Source organism: Euleptes europaea, chromosome 3 (genome assembly GCF_029931775.1).
Source record: "Euleptes europaea isolate rEulEur1 chromosome 3, rEulEur1.hap1, whole genome shotgun sequence".
NCBI classification, from domain to species: domain Eukaryota; kingdom Metazoa; phylum Chordata; class Lepidosauria; order Squamata; family Sphaerodactylidae; genus Euleptes; species Euleptes europaea.
In genome coordinates, this window is record NC_079314.1 from 31,138,631 (window position 1) to 31,156,273 (window position 17,643).

Sequence of the window (17,643 nt, forward strand, 5' to 3'; positions counted from 1 at the left end):
CCCAGGTTCAATCCCCGGCATTTCCAGTTAAAGGGACTAGGCAAGGAGGTGATGTGAAAGACCTCTGCCTGAGACCCTGGAGAGCCGCTGCCGGTCTGAGGAGACAGTGCTGACTTGGATGGACCAAGGGTCTGATTCAGTAGAAGGCAGCTTCATGTGTTCATGTGACACCATCCAACCTGAGAGGGGCACAAGCTACAAGACAGTCTCTAGCCCCATCAGGAGCAATGCGGGGACTAGACACCTTGATGATTCATAATTAACTTGAAAACGACAGGTTTGTTTTTCAGAGCCTGAAAAATAAATATTCTGGGGAGAGGGGAAGGGACTAAATTCCAAAGACTCTTCCGGGTGTCCTCCACTACCCTGCTTTCACACCAGAGGCAGAGCCGGTGTGGTGTAGTGGTTAGTCAGACTAAGATCTGAGGGACCCAAGTTCAAATTCCCGTTCTGCCATGGAAACTTGCTGGGTGACCTTGGGCGGGTCACATACTCTCAGCCTAACCCACCTCACAGAGTTGTTGTGAGGATAACACGGAGAAGGGGATATACTGTCAGACGTTTGGAGTCCCTTTTGGGGACCAAAGTGGAGTATAAATGAAGTAAATCAACCATACACTTCTGATCCAGGGGAGCTGGAAACACCAGTGTAGATCCCCCCCCTATAAACCAGCCACCTGGCAAACACATGGATGCCCACCTCTCTGCGTAGAAAACAGTGGACAGTGATGATGACGAAGCCCTGGACTGAGTTGAAGACAGCAAAGAGGACCTGGAAGAGGATGGAGCGCCGGTCGGTCATGGCGAGCACAGCCGACATCCAGGTGAGCGCCAGCAGAGGCAAGACCACGCAGGAGCTCCACAGCGATGCCCTAGGAGGGGGTGGGAGGAGGGGAGAAGGTGAGAGAGACAGGCACAGAAGCCAATCACAAAGGGGAAGGGGCTTGAGGGGAACCAGAGAGCGCTGAGGCTGCTCCACCCATGCTGCTGCAGAAGGGCTGGCAAGTGATGGTTGGCAAGTGACAGCAGGCAGTTGTTCAGTGTTGGCAAATGAGCAAACTACAAAAGAAAACACCACAGGGTGAGTGTATCTTAGTACAAACCCTCCCCCCGCCCACACAACTGCTATAGAGATCTGCAATCTGAAGCCTGTCAAGTGATATGTTGCTCTGTGGGGGCTTGTTATGGTGGCGGCAAGAGAAATCCACTCTGTACCTGCTCAGAGGCACTACCTTTGTGCTTTCAGAGTCAAGGTCTGAGCTCAAAGTCCTGCCTCTAGACCGGTAGGTTCTTGTGGGTCCTTTGGTCAACAGGGCCAAATAAGTCTCAGCTTCCTCTCCTTAACCTCCAGCCCTTCTACTTCCTTTTGTTCTTCTTCCTTGAATCCCTTCCTTTTCCAGTAATCCATTTCCTGTGGCAGCTCTTTCATTCTCATCCTCAAGCGCCGTCAAGTCGCAACCAACTTAGGACGACCCTGGCAAGGGGCTTCCAAAGCAAGTCAGAAGCAGAGGTGGTTTGCCGTTGCCTTCCACTACACAGCCTTCCTTGAGGGTCACCAATCCAAGTACTGACCCTGCTTAACTCCTGAGATTTGATAAGATCAGGCTATACCACCACCCTATAGCCTGAGGGGCTACGGCTCAGTAGTAGAGTTTCTGCTTGGCATGCAGAAGGTTCCAGGTTCAATCCCCTGTATCTCCAGTTAAAGGGACCAGGCAAGTAGGCGATGTGAAAGACCCCAGCCTGAGACCCTGGAGAGCCGCTGCCAGTCTGAGTAGACAATACTGACTTGGATGGACCAATGGTCTGATTCAGTAGAAGGCAGCTCCATGTGTTCCTCAACCTAGTTTTATTGCATTGTTTATTTTATGACTTATGCTGTCTGATTGAACTATTTTTCAAATCCACCTTGGGTCTCAACAAGAAAGGTAGGCTGTAATTGAAGCAAATAAATTTAAAAAATACCTTTGCAGGAGTAAGGAGCCAGTGTGGCTCAGTGGTTAGAATTTGGGACTACGACCTGGAATGACTGGGTTCGAATCTTTGCTCTGCCATGGAAGCTCACTGGGTGACCTTGGGCCCCTCATGATCTCTGAACCTAACCTACCTCACAGGGTTGTTGTTGAGAGGATAAAGGTGGGGAGAGCAATGTGGTAAGCCGCTCTGGGTCCCCATGAGACAGAAAAGTGGGGGATATATATGTGTGTGTGTGATTTAAATCAACCCTAGAGCTCAGTCCAGACAAGACTGAAATTCTGTGGGTCAGTGAAGAAGCTGGGGACTAAGGAGCCAGCCAGCCCACCAAAGGGAGGGGGTTGTACTCCCCCTGAAGCTGCAGGCTCATAGCTTGGGGGTGCTACTAGATCCTGGCCTATGGTTGGGGGCTCAGATCTCCTCCGTGGCACAGCGCCTTTTATCAGCTACGGCTGGTGTGTCAGCTACGGCTGTTCCTCGAAAAGCATGATCTGGCCACAGTGATCCCTGCTCTGGCAGCATCCAAGATAGATGACTGTAATGAGCTCTATGTGGAGCTGCCCTTGAAAATGGTCTACAATCTTCAATTGGTCCAAAATGAGGCAGCCAGGCTACTATCAGGGGCTGGTCAAAGGAGTCAAAGGTGATCAAGGTGGCTCCCCTGCCAGGTAATTTGTTTTGCGGGTCAAATGACTGTAAATAAACTGAACGGAACGGAATCAAAGATGCTGTGCTGAAAATTCTGTGCTGGCTACCCATCTGTTTCCAGGCACAATTCAAAGTGCTGGTTCTTACCTTTCAGCCCCTGAATGGTTTGAGGCCAGGGCACCCGAAGGACAGTCTCCTCCTCTACTATCCAGACTACTGGTTAAGGTCTGCCTCTCAAGCCCTGCTCTCTGTGTCCTCCTTTCAGAGATGAGGTAAGCGGTGACTAGAGACAGAGCATTTTCTGTGATGGCACCTCGCCTTTGGAACGCCCTCCCCCTTGAGGCTGGTGGTGCCAGCATGGTGTAGTGGTTAAGAGCGGTAGGCTCTAATCAAGTGAACCGGGTTGGTTTCCCCACTCCTACACATGAGCCCTGCTGGGTGACCTGGGGCTAGTCGCAGTTCTCTTCGAACTCTCTCAGCCTCACCTACCTCACAAGGTGTTGTGGGGAGGGGAAGGGAAGGTGATTACAAGCCGGTTTGATTCTCCTTAAAAGGTAGAGAAAAACCGGCATATAAAAACCAGTTCTTCTTCTTCTTTTTTACTTTCCAGGCTAAAACACATCTTCTTACCCAGGGTTTTAAGTAGGGAGTTTATCTTATCAGTCTTTTAATGGTTTGCTTCTGTTTTACACATAGTTTTTATGCTGCTGATGTCCAATGATTTGTGTTCTATTAAGGGCTTGTGTTTTAATACTGTGGTTAATTGTAAGCCGCCTCGAGCAGGACTGTGAAAAGGCAGCACAGAAACATGCTAAACAAATAAAATAAAGAAACAGAGTTATACCCTTCAAAGTCCACCGACCTCTGTTCAGAACTGCAGTGGAGCAAAAGTGTATACTGTATGTAAATTACGCATCACCCGTATATCCAGATGACGAAGAAAATTCACAGTAATTCGCAGGCGATTGTCTTCAGAAAGGTACGGAATGCAACACTAGATGCAGCAAGCATGGAACAGAATGAGCCACTCTAACCTATCTGACGGGACGTGGAATGGTACGGTACAGCCTGATCTCGTCACATCCTGGAAGCATAGCAGGGAAGCTAAGCACTTCCTGGAAGCTAAGTATTTGGATGGGAGACCACCAAAGAAGGCTCTGAAGAGGACGGCAAGAGCAAATCACCATGGCTTCGAATTTACCTTGGAAGCCCCTTTCCGGAGTCATCATAAGCTGGTTGTGACTGGACGGCAGGTACACACGTAACCTATCTCATGCAGATTACAGAACATCTTAGGAAAGGACGGTCTCCTTTCCGAGTTTCATAGGGTGCCTTGCACCCTGTGGGTGTTCTGAATCTACGTTCAACAGTAGTAGGTGAGGCAGGCTGACAGTGCCTAAGGATCGGGGCCAGGGAGGCTGAAGAACTGGGCCAGGCACTTCTACGAATTTTTTGCACTAGGTGAAGAGACACCAGAACCTCCTTTGCCAGCTGTTCCTCACCACTTTGTCATCACAGTGATACCCCTCGGCTTGGGCTGCAGAGAGCCCACTCATCTGCAATGCCTCCAGATAGCCAAGGGAAGCTGCAGGAAGTAAAAAAGGAAGTTGGCTCGGTGTTTTCGTACCAACCACTGCCAGGAGTCCCCGTGGCTAATGTGGGTAGGTGAGCCAGTCAAATTTTCTTGAGGCTATTCATTTGGAGGGGAGGAGGAATTATTTGCAGGGCTGCCTTGGGGTGCATTTACTCTTTTGCCTGCTAGTCTTCCTTGCCACCAGCAAGCCTGAGGATAAAAGGCAGGAGAGGGCTCACCTCTCCATATACAAATGAAGCGGGGAAGATGGTTTTCTTTTGTTGCTTTTCAAGGATATATACATGCCCTGACCTAGATGGGCCTAGGCTAGCTCAATCTCCTCAGCTCTTGGCTGCTAAGCAGGGTCAACCCTGGTTAGTACTTGGATGGGGGACCACCCAGGAAGTCTGGGGTTGCTACGCAGAGGCAGGCAATGGCAAACCACTTCCGTTTGTCTCTTGCCTTGAAAACCCTGTGGGGTCACCATAAGTAAGTTGTAACTTGACGGAACTTTCTGTCACCAAATACTTACACAGACAACCAATGAGGGAGCTGTCACTCACCTGCCTTGAGCTAAGAGGAAAGGCAGGGTATAAATGTTAAAATAAATAAAGTCACCCCCAGGTCCCTGCCTGTAGAGAACTAGGGTGCCAGAAAGAAGGGTGCCAGCAATGCTTTCACCCATTTATTCTTTTATCTGTGCAGGGAGCTTTGGACATGGGGAAACACATTAATAAAGTACATCCTGAAGTGGTATAGCCCCAGCAGGAGGGCTGTATCACATGCTCTCTTCAGCTGGGTCCTAACGATTAAACTGAAGGTGTACTTCAAAAGAGGCAACAAAATGAAAGGGATAATGTTTTTGTCAGAAGAAAAATGTGGCTGAATCTCTGTTTCAATTCTCAATTGTTGAAGCGGCTCTAGCTAAGACCTCTGTCCTCCCTCCCTCACAAATCCCGTCATCTTTTGGGAAATGTGGTGGGAGAAGAGGCAGGAAACTCCACTTCATCTTCAGTGTTTAACTGAACGGGCGTTGCCATTTCAAGCAGAAGGATCAAAATGGAAACAGTTCCTGCGTGCGATTAATTAGATCTAACTATCTTTTAATTCTAACGTCTCCTCTTGCGCTACGCTTGGCTGTCGGAGGCTCATTAAAGCACAGGAGAGGAAACCGAGAGAATGTACCCTGGAATTTAAGCAGGAAAAGATAACAGTGGCAGGAGCAGGGATGGAAGCAAAGGGGGCGGTTGCCAATTTGCCAAACGCCGTCTGAAAGTTTGCTGCCTTGAACCAGTCGGCTCGTACGCAAAGCCAAGGGTGCGTGCCGCAATCTGCCGGCGTCCCGATTCTGGCCCAGGGGGAGAGCACAATCACCATTCAAATGAGCAAGAGCACGGAGATGCTCAAATTATCTGCACAGATGGCAGGTCTCTGTGGGAGTGAACCAGGGCTGATTTTAAAAGCTGATAATAATACTTCGTTTGAAGAGGGGGAAAGGAAGTGCCCCCACAGCCCCAGGGGCCAGCTGGGGAAACAGGTACATTTTCTGTCTGCTGCCACAATAATTTCCATCTCAAGCTATCTGCACACCATGGCGGCGGCTGCCTTTTCCTTAAGTGCTTCTTCAGCAAAGAGGTCTTTAAAAATTAACCCTCCCCCTGGTCCATAGGCACCTTGCTTCTCAGCCCATCTCCCCCCGGCGCCTCCCTGGATGCTGTCGGCAAAACTGCCGCAAGCAGAATGATAACTGATGGTGAGGGAAGGACAGCCTGAGGGCCTGGCAGGTGTCAGCCGTGTTCTGCAGGGTGGGGCACGAGGCGCTGCCTCCCGACGGCAAAGAGGAAATCAGAGTGGCCCTCGATCATGCAGTGCTGGGACCGGCCCTCACACAGGTAGCGGATTAGGGGCAGAAAAAAGGCAGTTCGGTCGCTTGTTAACAGTTTTTGTCGCCATGCCGTCGAAACCTACGAATGTACTTTGAGAGGTCCTTGGGGGCGGCTGCAAAGGTGAAAAACTGTCTCCTCTCCGTTAAATTCAGGCGCACAGCATCCTTCTAGAGCAGGGGTGTCGAGCTGATTTGTTACGAGGGCCCGGATATGACACAAATGGCACTTGGTCGGGCTGGGCCATGCCTTGCCAGCCCAGATCAGAACTGGAGGGTGTGGCTGCCTCAGCTGGCTCATGGGCCGGATAAGAACTCTCACAGGGCCGGATCCAGCCTGCTGGCCTTATGTTTGACACCACTGTTCTAGAGTGCAACTACTGTTTCAGCAAAGGCTGAGCGGCTCTGAAAAACAACCCTCCCTTTTGGATGGTGTTTTGGCACACTATGCAAAAAAAAAAAAAGTCTGCTTGTTTCATACAAACATCGAGCTGGAAGGGACCTCCAGGGTCATCTAGTCCAACCCCATGTACAACGCAGGAAATTCACAACTACCTCTCCCCCACACACACTCCAGTGACCCCTACTGTATGCCCAGTGGGAGGCCTGGCCAATGTGGCCTGGAGGAAAATTGTTTCCGGACCCCATAGTTGTGATCGGTATTACCCTGAGCACGTAAAAAAGGGCCACGGGAGCCAAGCACTGACGCAATCCTTCCTGCACTCCCTCTTTAAGGCCCTCCTTTTCAATTGCCTTCTGTGATATCACCAGGTAGCAAACCCTGATTGGCAACAAAGCAGCAGGATGTCTTCCTGTTTGCTGGAAGATGTCTGGTTGTGCGGGACAGTCTGAACAACTCCTTGAAGAGGGGAAAAGCAGCAGCCGCTGAGGTGGGAAATGGCACCACACGGGGACTCAACAAAGGAGGAGGAAGAACTGAAATGGTGAGTTTGAACTGGAAAACTAGGACTGTTAGGTCTGGGTCTCATTTAGCTCAATGAAGCCAGGAGCCATTGGTTGAATGGCCAAGAATGCCCTTTGTACAGAGAAGGTCCTGGGCTCTGATCCTAGCAACTCCAGTTAAGGGATCTCAGGGAATGAATCATAGAATCATAGAGTTGGAAGGGGCCATTCAGGCCATCTAGTCCAACACCCTGCTCAATGCAGGATCAGCCTAGAGCATCCCTGACAAGTGCTTGTCTAGCCTCTGCTTAAAGACTGCCAGTGAGGGGGAGCTCTCCACCTTCCTAGGTAGCTGATTCCACTGTTGAACAACTCTTACTGTACATTTTTTCCCCTAATATCCAGCCGGTACTTTTCCTCCTGCAATTTAAACCCATTTTTGTGAGTCCTATCCTTTGCTGCCAACAGGAACAGCCCCCTGCCCTCCTCTAAATGACAGCCCTTCAAATACTTAAAGAGAACAATCATGTCCCCTTCTCAACCTCCTCTTCTCCCGACTAAACATTCCCAACTTGCTCATAAGGCTTGGTCTCCAGGCCCGTTCATCCTTGCCACTCTCCTCTGCACCCACTCAATTCTGTCCACATCCTTTTTTGAAGTGAGGTCTCCAGAACTGCACCAGTACTCCAGGCATGGCCTGACCAATGCTGTGTACAGTGTAACTATGACATCTTGCGATTTTGAAGTTATACCTCTGCACAAGATCTTGAACAGCCACTGCTGCTCAGAGCAGACAGTATTCAAAAGCCAAGTGGTCAGACTCGGCTTCCCACCTTCATGAAAGGACAACTCCCTTTTTTGCTGTCCGCGCAGCCCCCGCTCATTAAACTGGCCACTTACAATTTATGCGAGAAAGGGCAAAACGGGGCCAGTGCAAAAGTTTCAGGTGTGGCTCGGCGAGAACCACGTTCCTCAGCATGCAGCATCAAAGCAAACAGGCAGAGAAACAGCGAGAGCAAGATTTGGAAGGGAGGAAAAGAGAGCGAGCCGGGAGCACCGAAGGAGACTAACATGGCGCTGTGGGCAACGGCCGAAGGGAGGGCTGTGCTGGAGACCATGCCGCACTTGGTGCATTTCAACAACAGGCCACTGCATGGAGGATCCCTGAAGCTGAGGGGAGGTGCCGTCCCCACAACAAGTGCCATGCCGTGTCGTCCCCCCGGGGTGAGGAAAGGGAGGACATGAGAAGAAGAAAAAAGTTGGCGAGAAGTGAAGGAACGACGACGAGACAGCGAGACAGATTGCAGGGCAGGGAGGGAGGGGTCGACAGGAAGAAAGCAAAAGAGGATAAAAACACACAGAGAGAAAGAGAGAAAGAGAAAGAGAGAGAGAGAGAGCTGGGTTAGTCGTAGGAGGCACAGGTTGTGAATGGCTAGCATGAAGCAAGGCAGAAGCATGTGTCAGGGCAGCCTCTTCTGCCCTCCTCTGACTGGGTGCCGGCAGGAGGACGGTCTGCATCAATTTCCCCTCGTCTTCTGACTATTCCCACCAAAGAGAGCTGGCTTTCCCCTACACTGGGTGCTGGTTGGAAACCCTTGGTCCGTTTTCATTCATTTATTACACTTCCCCCCCCCCTCCCCGGCCCAAAGGCCAGGCTCAGAGCGCTTTACAAGTCCAGAACAATAAAATCAGTAAAATCATTAAAATATAATTTAAATACGTTAAAATAGCCCGAATCATTCAATAAATAGGGAGTAATACTCCCCCCCGATGGCGCTAAAATCACATAATAGTTGTCTGCAGCATGATAGATGGAACTGACCTCCCCCCGAAATGGGGGGGGGAGGGCTCCACAGCGGGAAGGGGAGAAGGACCCTCTGTCTTTCCTCTCTGTCTTTCAGTGCAGGCCAAGTTTCTTTTGTTGTTGTCGTTGCACCCCTTTGACAAAAGGAGCCGAAGCCCCTCGTGAGGTGGCCCAAGGAGCTTTGCAAGTTACAGCCCCAAGCGGTGCAGCAGATGCACCCGGCATGGAATTTTCACTGTGAGCGTCTCCTGACGGGAGCTTGACAACGCATTTCCCGTGACTGAAGGACTGCACAGTCCGCAGCTGTGCGGGGTCTCTCTGCACATGTCCACAGCCTCAGCTTGTTGCTGCCCTGGCTTCTGACATAACGTTGGCGTTTTGCCTGCCGTAGGATAATTCCTGTCAGGACTACACCATTATTTCCCCTTTTGCAGACACCTTGGACTGTATTTTGTATGTTATTTTGCCTTTGCCTTTGTTACTGTGTAATATTTTACCTTGGCTATTGTGCGATTTTCGTCTTTGGACTTATACTTTGATAGGAATAGAGAGTGTTTTGGAATTCATTACTGCCACGTGTGTCCTAGCATTATTTTTTGTGTAATACTGAGGATTGGATCTCTGAGCTTACATGCTGTATATATTTAGTAGCCCCGGCATGGAGCAGCAGGTCGCTGCTAAAGACTGGGGTGGCATTTCCTGCTAAAGTAGGCAGAGCTGCCCCTGACAACATCGCCGAACCCCCTTTCGGCAGAAAACCCTTCTGCTGTAAACCTGTGTGACCGTGGGAGCGCTGGAACCTTCTTTTAGTGTAGCTGACCTGCTGAGTTTCTAAATAGGGTGGCGAAAGCAGGAAACCCTTTTAAAAAAAGTTTAATTAACTAGAAGTACAGGCAGAGCCACCACAGGTGGCCATAGCGGCGCATCTTCGCCAGACTTCCCTTCTCGGCCCGCAGATCCAGTTCCCATCTGTGCTGGCTAACAGTTTTGACAGCTGCTGGTCCCCTGAAGAAAGCCCCCTAACTCTTCTCAACACTGCCTGCCTGCTCACTCAGCACTACCAGCCATGGGTGGCTTCTTCTCAAAGCGGGGCTCTTGGCAGATGACTGTAGTAGCTGTTAGAATCGCCAGCTGCTACAGTCACCCAGTATGTTCTTGCCACGCGGAACTGTGTTACTTTCAGAACACAATGCACCTTTTCCCTACTTGATCATCTACAAGACCTGTGTCTTTTGTCATGTCTGAACAGATAGGCAAGAAACAGACAACTTTGGTTGCGTGGCCCAGAATGTTCCGTGAGTCAGACGTGAATCTGGCCTATCTCACATGTCACAGATCATTGTTTTCCACTGCATTACATCCCTGTGAGTTAGGGAACAGCCCCGTTTTAAGCAGCCCTCAAAGGGGCCACTACATACAAGTACACACGCGTGCTGGGGGAGAAGATTTTCTTAATCACACTGGCCTTGCCTTTCCATCACAACAGCCATGCCAACTCTAGTGTCGGCACCAAATGTTACTTAAAGCCAAATATGAGGTAAATTGTGAATATGTTAGGTCAAGAAGACATGAAAGCATTTCGAGGCAAGTTTATGATTGATATAATAGGCTAAATTCTGAGCGAGGGAATGGGGGCACGTTTCCCACCCATCTTTCACGTCGCACCAGATTGCATCTGAGGTGAAACGCAAGGTGAAGCTGCTCAGGTGAAACACCTGTACCAATTTCCAGCAGAATGCGGAAAGATTAAGGTCCACTGGGAAAGGGTCACGCTGCCCATCTGCCTCAACATGTGGAGAGCACTGCTCCCTTGTACACCAGCTGCAGGCAGAGGCACCTCATTCTCTGTCAAGAAGTGTGGTTGTTTCTCCTGTTCACCCCAAATGTGTTCAGGGCCAAGGGCTGGGAATGGAGGCTTCCCATGGAGGAGGAGGAGGAGGGAAGAGGAGGAGAGACTCACCCTGCCCGCTGCTTTTTGGACTTGTCCGAGATGCCGTCTCGGGACATGAGCTTGTTGAACACAATGATTCCAATCAGCATGTTGACCTGGCAAAGGGGGAGAGAGAGAATTTGCAAAGCAGAAACTGCACAGCTCTTCACCCAACTGAATTGGCAAAACTGGAATGGGGGTTTGAGAGGATCGAGTGCCGAGTTTGACACGGGCACACAACTGGACCACTGTGCGTGCCTAAAACGAGACGGGCAGTGGCTCACAGCAGCAGCCTGAATAGTCCAGATTGGCCCGAGCTCATTAGAGTCTGAAAGCTCACCAGGGGTGGCCACAGTCAGTACTTTTTAAAATATATATATTTATTTTCACAAACAAGCATAAAAACATTCAAACATACACATCGTCATATTACAGTTTATATGGAGCTTACTTTTTTTAAAAAAAATATTTTAATAAGTCAGTAATTGGATGGGAGACCGCCAGGAAAGTTGAGGGTTGCTATGCAGAGGAAGGCAATGGAAAACTACCTCTGCTCATCTGTCGTCTTGAAAACTCTCGAGAGGTTGCCATAAGTTGGTTGCAACACTCTGTTATTATTACAGCAGTCAATTATTATTATTTGGGGGCTGACATTCCAGATGGCTCAAGTGCTGGGAAACTGTGCCCCGAACACATTCGGAGGCACTTTTCACACATGCTGAATATCTTCTGTCAGATAAGAACCACCATACGACACGATTGGTGGCCTGGTTTTGCACCCTGGTCTGTAATCATAAAAAAGTGGGAAGGGCCTTCAGCACTGAAGAGTGGCAGCGATTTCTGTCACTGAAATGACCTAATTTTTAGTACTTGCCCAGGAGAGTGTCCAAGTGCCAATTTATAGTCAGACATGTGTAGTTTCATCTGGTATCCATTAGGACTATCCTGTGTTTATTAATGAATTTTGTATATTTTATTCCTTTTGTAATTAATGTTTTCTTTATTTGTATACCGGTCGTGGACTGTAATAATAAAGAACTTGAACACATGCTGACTAATGCACTTTCAATCCACTTTCAATGTACTTCTAAGCTGGATTTTACTGTGTGAAATGGCAAAATCCACTTGCAAATGATCGTTAAAGTGCATTGAAATTGGATTGAAAGTGCATTATTCGGCATGTGTGAAAGTGCCCTCATCTTTTTGCTAGACCTAGTAATAATATTACTTAGCACAAATACCGAACATTTTCCAACTTTCCTGCTGCTTCAGATATTATCTCGGCAGTCCTTACAATGATCCTGCCAGGTAGATCAGCATTACTATACTCAGACTGCATACAGGGAACCATGAAATATTGACTTGCTCACGTTAACCTGCCTGAAGCGAGATCGGAACTGGGAGCTTTTCGAGCACATTAAGTCTCATAAATCCCTCCCCACTTTAAAGCCAGACTCCAGTAGGAAAGAAACACCTTATAGCCCCCATTACTGCTCAACCCAATTTGGGCGCCTATGGCCGTAGGGTGAGTGGCGTATAGCGCACTGGAGTCCATGATGGATGCTCTCTGACAGGCTTCTTGGAACACCCACAGAAGGGCAATGAAATGGAAACATCTGATAAGCCACTGAGTTAGATCATCTCCACCGCGAAATGGCTGCTGAGCACCTACCAGGACGATCACGGCAGCTGGGCCAACGAAGGCATACAGCAGCCCCCCCTCGAGGGACAGCCAGCAACTGGGGAAGAGAAGGATGACCTTGTCACTGACAAAAGCGCCGGGAAATCCAACACGAGACACGACTCTCACGGATGGTCTAGAAACGGATGGAGGGCTCCCAAACAAAAGATCCCCCACCCCAGCTCCATCCTTGCTCTCCTGTACTTTTCTAGAAACGGATGGAGGGCTCCCAAACAAAAGATCCCACCCCCCCAGCTCCATCCTTGCTCTCCTGTACTTTTCTGTAGGGAGCTGAACCCCCCGCACTTCTGCTGGCACCCCATCTCTGAGCAATCTGCATCAATGTGAGAACCATGCCAAGCAGCTGACGGATGGCCTCTTGGCCCAAGAGGTAACCGTAAACCTAGCAGGGTGCTTCTCTGTCAGCCCAAAAATAACTAGTTCCCCCTTGCTTTTGAGTCAGATGCCTCTTCTTCAGAGTATTTTGAATGGACTGTACAGAAATCCCAGTGATCTTTGCCATAGGCAATTGTAGGGGGTGGGGGCGTTGTTTTGGCAATGAGAGGTTAGGGTGTTATTTGACCAAGGTGTTATGGTCAAATGCCCTCACTGTTCTTTCTTCTGGAGACCATGGGGCTGGGAGCATCAGGAGTGCAGGGGTCCCCGATGGAGCCTCTCCGTCCTCCCTCGACCGGCTCCTCTTTCAAGGCGACAAAGACAGCACCCTCCCGCTCCCAGAACTTACTAGCTGGACGTTCCGTATCCTTTAGTCCGAGTAAAGCCAACAGAGACGGCAACCACCAAGGCTGGCAATCCTGGGTAGGAAAGAAACAAATATGTGCGTGGATTGGATGGTGAAGCAGCCTTGAAGGGACTTTAGGAGAACCTCACCCAGTGTCGACCAGGGGAAGTTGCCAGACACTGACTTGGAGTTGGTGTGATTCTGCGGCAACGCTGTTATGGGTAGCCCTTGGAGGAACCGTCCTCCCTCTCCCCCCCTGGGTGAAAATCCTCCTGACACCAAAATAAGGGGTGTGGGGGGCTCCTGCCATTTATCTTTTTTTTAAAATATTTTATTTTTATATATAATAGGGTACAAAAACAAAAAGGGGTAAAGAAGGGGAAAACAAACAGATGCCTGTGTTCAAGCTTTACAGATTAATACATTGATATATCAACTTCATTCTCGCCCCTTAAAATCTAGAACTTATTTTTTATGATGCCCTTTACAAAATTTTCTATTTTTTTATAAAATGCTAAATTTTACAAGATATATAATAACACTTGGTAGATAAGAATTAATCAGGTACTCAATAATGCCTCAATATAATTTGATAACCTTAATTCTAACCCACAGTGGGTAGCCGTGTTAGTCTGTTTGCAGTAGTCAAAAAGGGCAAGAGTCCAGTAGCACCTTAAAGACTAACAAAAATATTTTCTGGTAGGGTATGAGCTTTCGTGAGCCACAGCTCACTTCTTCAGGTATCTGAAGAAGTGAGCTGTGGTTCACGAAAGCTCATACCCTACCAGAAAATATTTTTGTTAGTCTTTAAGGTGCTACTGGACTCTTGCCCTTTTTGATTAATTCTAACCGTAAAGTAAAACTATTCTTTTCTAATACAAAATATCAGTAAATAGCATATCTCTATGTCCTACCTCTAGCGGAGATGTCTGACCCAGGTAAGTATTATCATATACTGGTTGCTATTTCATCTTAAAATTGTCTAAGGGGTTCTTTTTCATCAGGTGCATTAGTTTTGACATCGATACAAAGTCTAATAGCATATCTGCCATTTATCTTGGCTGATAATCTGACTCGCTCATGTAGGCACACCTATCAGTTGGCTCTGCTAACCTCTGATGACTGTTTCCGCTGAAAACCATGGTGGGGGGCATCATGGAAACTCCATCTGCATTGTTAGATGAGTGACGGGGTCACTTGCACCTGCGAGTCACCCACAGATCAGCGATGTGCATTCACACACCAGACGCACGGCCCTGCCGTGGCCCCTCCCTTGCTCTGTGAGGCACCTCCTGCACCTGCTGGACCAAAGGACGAACCCCTCGGACGCGAGACGAGAAAAGCAACAGCGTCTTACCCCACCCGAGGCAGAGAAAGCGTTTGCGGACGAGGCGAGTCCGGATCCTGCCAATCACAGCCAAGTAAGATTGCCAGGCCTCGGTCAGCACCCAGCAGAAGGAAGAGAGGAAGAAGAAGTGGAGAAAAGCAGCTGTCATAGTGCAGACGCCCTGGAGGGAAAAGGAGAAAGCCAGAGTCATGCGAAATGGGATCCAATGGTCGTTGGCTTCAAGAAACTCAACAGAGAAGAACTGGCTAGACCCCTCAAGAAGGCACACTTTTGATGGGACACCGAGGGTCAAACGCAAGCATGCCACTCTCGATAGTCAAAGCATTTAACACCTCCTAGCTCAGTAAGTCTTACATTAATCCTGTAGGGAAGGCCAGCCTCATTATCCACACGCTTCTGATGGGGGGGGGGTGACACAAGATTAGGTGCTTGTTTAAAGCCCCCTGCTGAATTCTGGGCTGAAATAAGATTTGGAGCCAGGCTTAATCTTAGCCTCAAGCCACATCATTGCCTGCAAGTGTTCATGGTACCCGTTAAATCCAACATAAAGTTAGGATGTCACTGCGAAATACCGGAGCCGAGATGATTCAATGTCTATGTGTTCAAATGAGGCTGACCCCGAAGGCAAAAAAAGAAAGAAAAGAAAGCAAATGGCACAGAGAAGAAGAGAGGCAAAAGAGCCCAAGTGCATCTGTGACCAGAACTGAAAAAGGGAGTTGATTTTCGACATAGCAAGTCACTCTGACTTTGCCCTCCCTGCAAAGTACTTTCCTCAAACTGTCTGGACACATGGCACATGAATGTGTGAACTTATTTATTTATACTCTCCCTTGATAAAATGGCTAAAGACCCTTTCTGAGAAGCGGATACTGCCTTATCTGCTGTCAAATAGATCAGTCAACTGCGTGAGAGATGTGGCAACTGTTCCCTTTATAGTGTCAAGGAAAAATTAAATTTCATTTCCCCTTTTGAAAGTATGAAGTGGTTGATTGATTGATAGCCAATGGCTGTTAAATCTAGGGAAGGGAATATATTCTGCTTTCCTCCCCCGTCAGGACTCAAAGCAGCTTAGAACATCGTTCTCCCATCCTCCTTTTCTCACAACAACCCTGTGAGGCCGAAAGTTTGTGACAGCCCCAAGGTCACCCAGAAAGCTTCCATGGCAGAATTGGGGATTCGAACCCAGGTCTCCCAGGATCCTAATCTGACACTTTACCCACTGCACCATGCTGGTGCACATAGAACCCCCAAAACATGACTGCTACTGGGCCCAAGCCATGCACTTGTCTGCACGGAGTATCTTGCTCAACTTAAAAACAGCTCAAGTTAAAAACAGCCAATCCGCTGCAGGCTTGGCTTTCAAAGCCCAAGCAAGCCACATGACTATCACACCTTTTTCTGTCACTCCCTGAAGCATGTATGGAGTTCAGAAGCCACTGTATCGAAAAACACTGGCTGTCCCCACCAGCCTCCACTTCCCGCTCTCAAAAACTTCCAGTGGGCCAAATTACACAGGATGATTTTTACACAGAAGACCAAGAAGAAGAAGAGTTGGTTTTTATACGCCAACTTTCTCTACCACTTAAGGGAGGCTCAAACCAGCTTACAATCACCTTCCCTTCCCCTCCCCACAACAGACACCTGTGAGGTAGGTGGGGGCTGAGAGAGCTCTAATAGAGCTGTGACTAGCCCAAGGTCACCCAGCAGGCTTCATGTGTAGAAGTGGGGAAAGAAACCCAGTTCACCGCCAGATTAGTCTCCGCCCCTCATGTGGAGGAGTGGGGAATCAAACCCGGTTCTCCAAATCAGAGCCCACCGCTCCAAACCACCGCTCTTAACCACTACACCATGCTGGCACTACTGAGTCCCAGTTCCCCGAACCCAACTCGCTTTTCCCACAACCACACAACAGCTGTCAGAATGTACATGGCAAATGCTGTGGGAGCCTGATTCAGATAGGGACCGCTTCATGGGGGAAAGAGGGGCTCCTGCCTCCCTCTCCCTGTGCCGTTTCCCCAAGCAAAAATGGCACCGTGGGGGGTGGGTATTTTGCCTTTTTTGATCATGAACGTGGATGGAATCCTGCAAATGCAGCTTCGAAGAGGGGCAAACCCAGACCTGATTTGTTTAAAAAATATTTCTTGTAGTTTGGCCCCATGTTTCCACTGCAGCCAGCTCAAATGCCCCCCCCCCACACGCCAGTATTCTGCAGCCACCACCATGTATTGAGACTCTGCAAGCCATTTTTGCAAAGCCAGGCCAGAAGAAGAAGTAGACATTTCTCAAACTACTATACGTTGGCTGAGGAGACCCCTTTCCCTCAGCTTTGGTTCCTTTACTGTTTTGGAAGATCTGTGCAGAGAGTGCCTCCTCTTAAATTGTAGGCTAATTAAGCAAATTTCTCAAACCGTTTCTGGAATCAGAGCACCGAAAACGTCTAGTTCCTTCTGATCATTTGCGCCTCTCGCCCTCTCCTCTGCGTTATCGATGCGCTCGTGTACAGAGTGATAAAACCCTGCAAAAGGCAGTCTTTTGGCGATCATTCATACGATTGCATCAGGATTCTTCTTAAGCGATGATTTACTTGACGCGCGCTTGCATTTGTACAACATCGCACAAAAAAAGGATCCGGATGCAATCGTAAATAAATCATGTTCGGATAGCTTTGGGGAAGTGTTTCATCAACACGGAGGTGTACATCAATATTACAGGGGAGAAGGAAAGCTGCAAAGGCTACCACCACTTGGAGAACACAATCTGTCAGTCACATTTTTATCCCACCCTTCCTGCAAGAAGTGCAGAGCGGCATTCACGGTTCTCCCCTTCCCCCTTTGGAGGTAGGTTCGGCTGAGAGCGACCGGCCCAAAGCTACCCAGCAAGTTTCATGGCAGGGAGTGGGAATTTGAACCCCGGATGTCCCAGATCTTTCTCCAACACTAACCACTACACTGAACTAACTCTTAAAAGGTAAAGGTCCCCTGTGCAAGCACTGGGTCATTCCTGACCCATGGGGTGACGTCAGATCCCGACGTTTACTAGGCAGACTTTGTTTACGGGGTGGTTTGCCAGTGCCTTCCCCAGTTGTCTACACTTTACCCCCCAGCAAGCTGGGAACTCATTTTACTGACCTCGGAAGGATGGAAGGCTGAATCAACCTT

The 17,643-nt window shown here is 48.9% G+C and overlaps 1 protein-coding gene across 1 annotated transcript in view; it reads right to left on the minus strand.

The window, feature by feature from the left end:
- Window positions 1–17,643, minus strand: part of ADGRB2 (adhesion G protein-coupled receptor B2) — a 187,032-nt gene that overhangs the window by 17,686 nt on the left and 151,703 nt on the right. Inside the window, exons 20-24 of the mRNA XM_056846271.1 lie at window positions 14,495–14,645; window positions 13,141–13,210; window positions 12,387–12,453; window positions 10,745–10,830; window positions 701–872 (exon numbers count right to left, since the gene is read on the minus strand). Of these exons, the coding sequence (XP_056702249.1) occupies window positions 701–872; window positions 10,745–10,830; window positions 12,387–12,453; window positions 13,141–13,210; window positions 14,495–14,645 (546 nt within the window). The remainder of the gene's footprint in view (window positions 1–700; window positions 873–10,744; window positions 10,831–12,386; window positions 12,454–13,140; window positions 13,211–14,494; window positions 14,646–17,643) is intronic.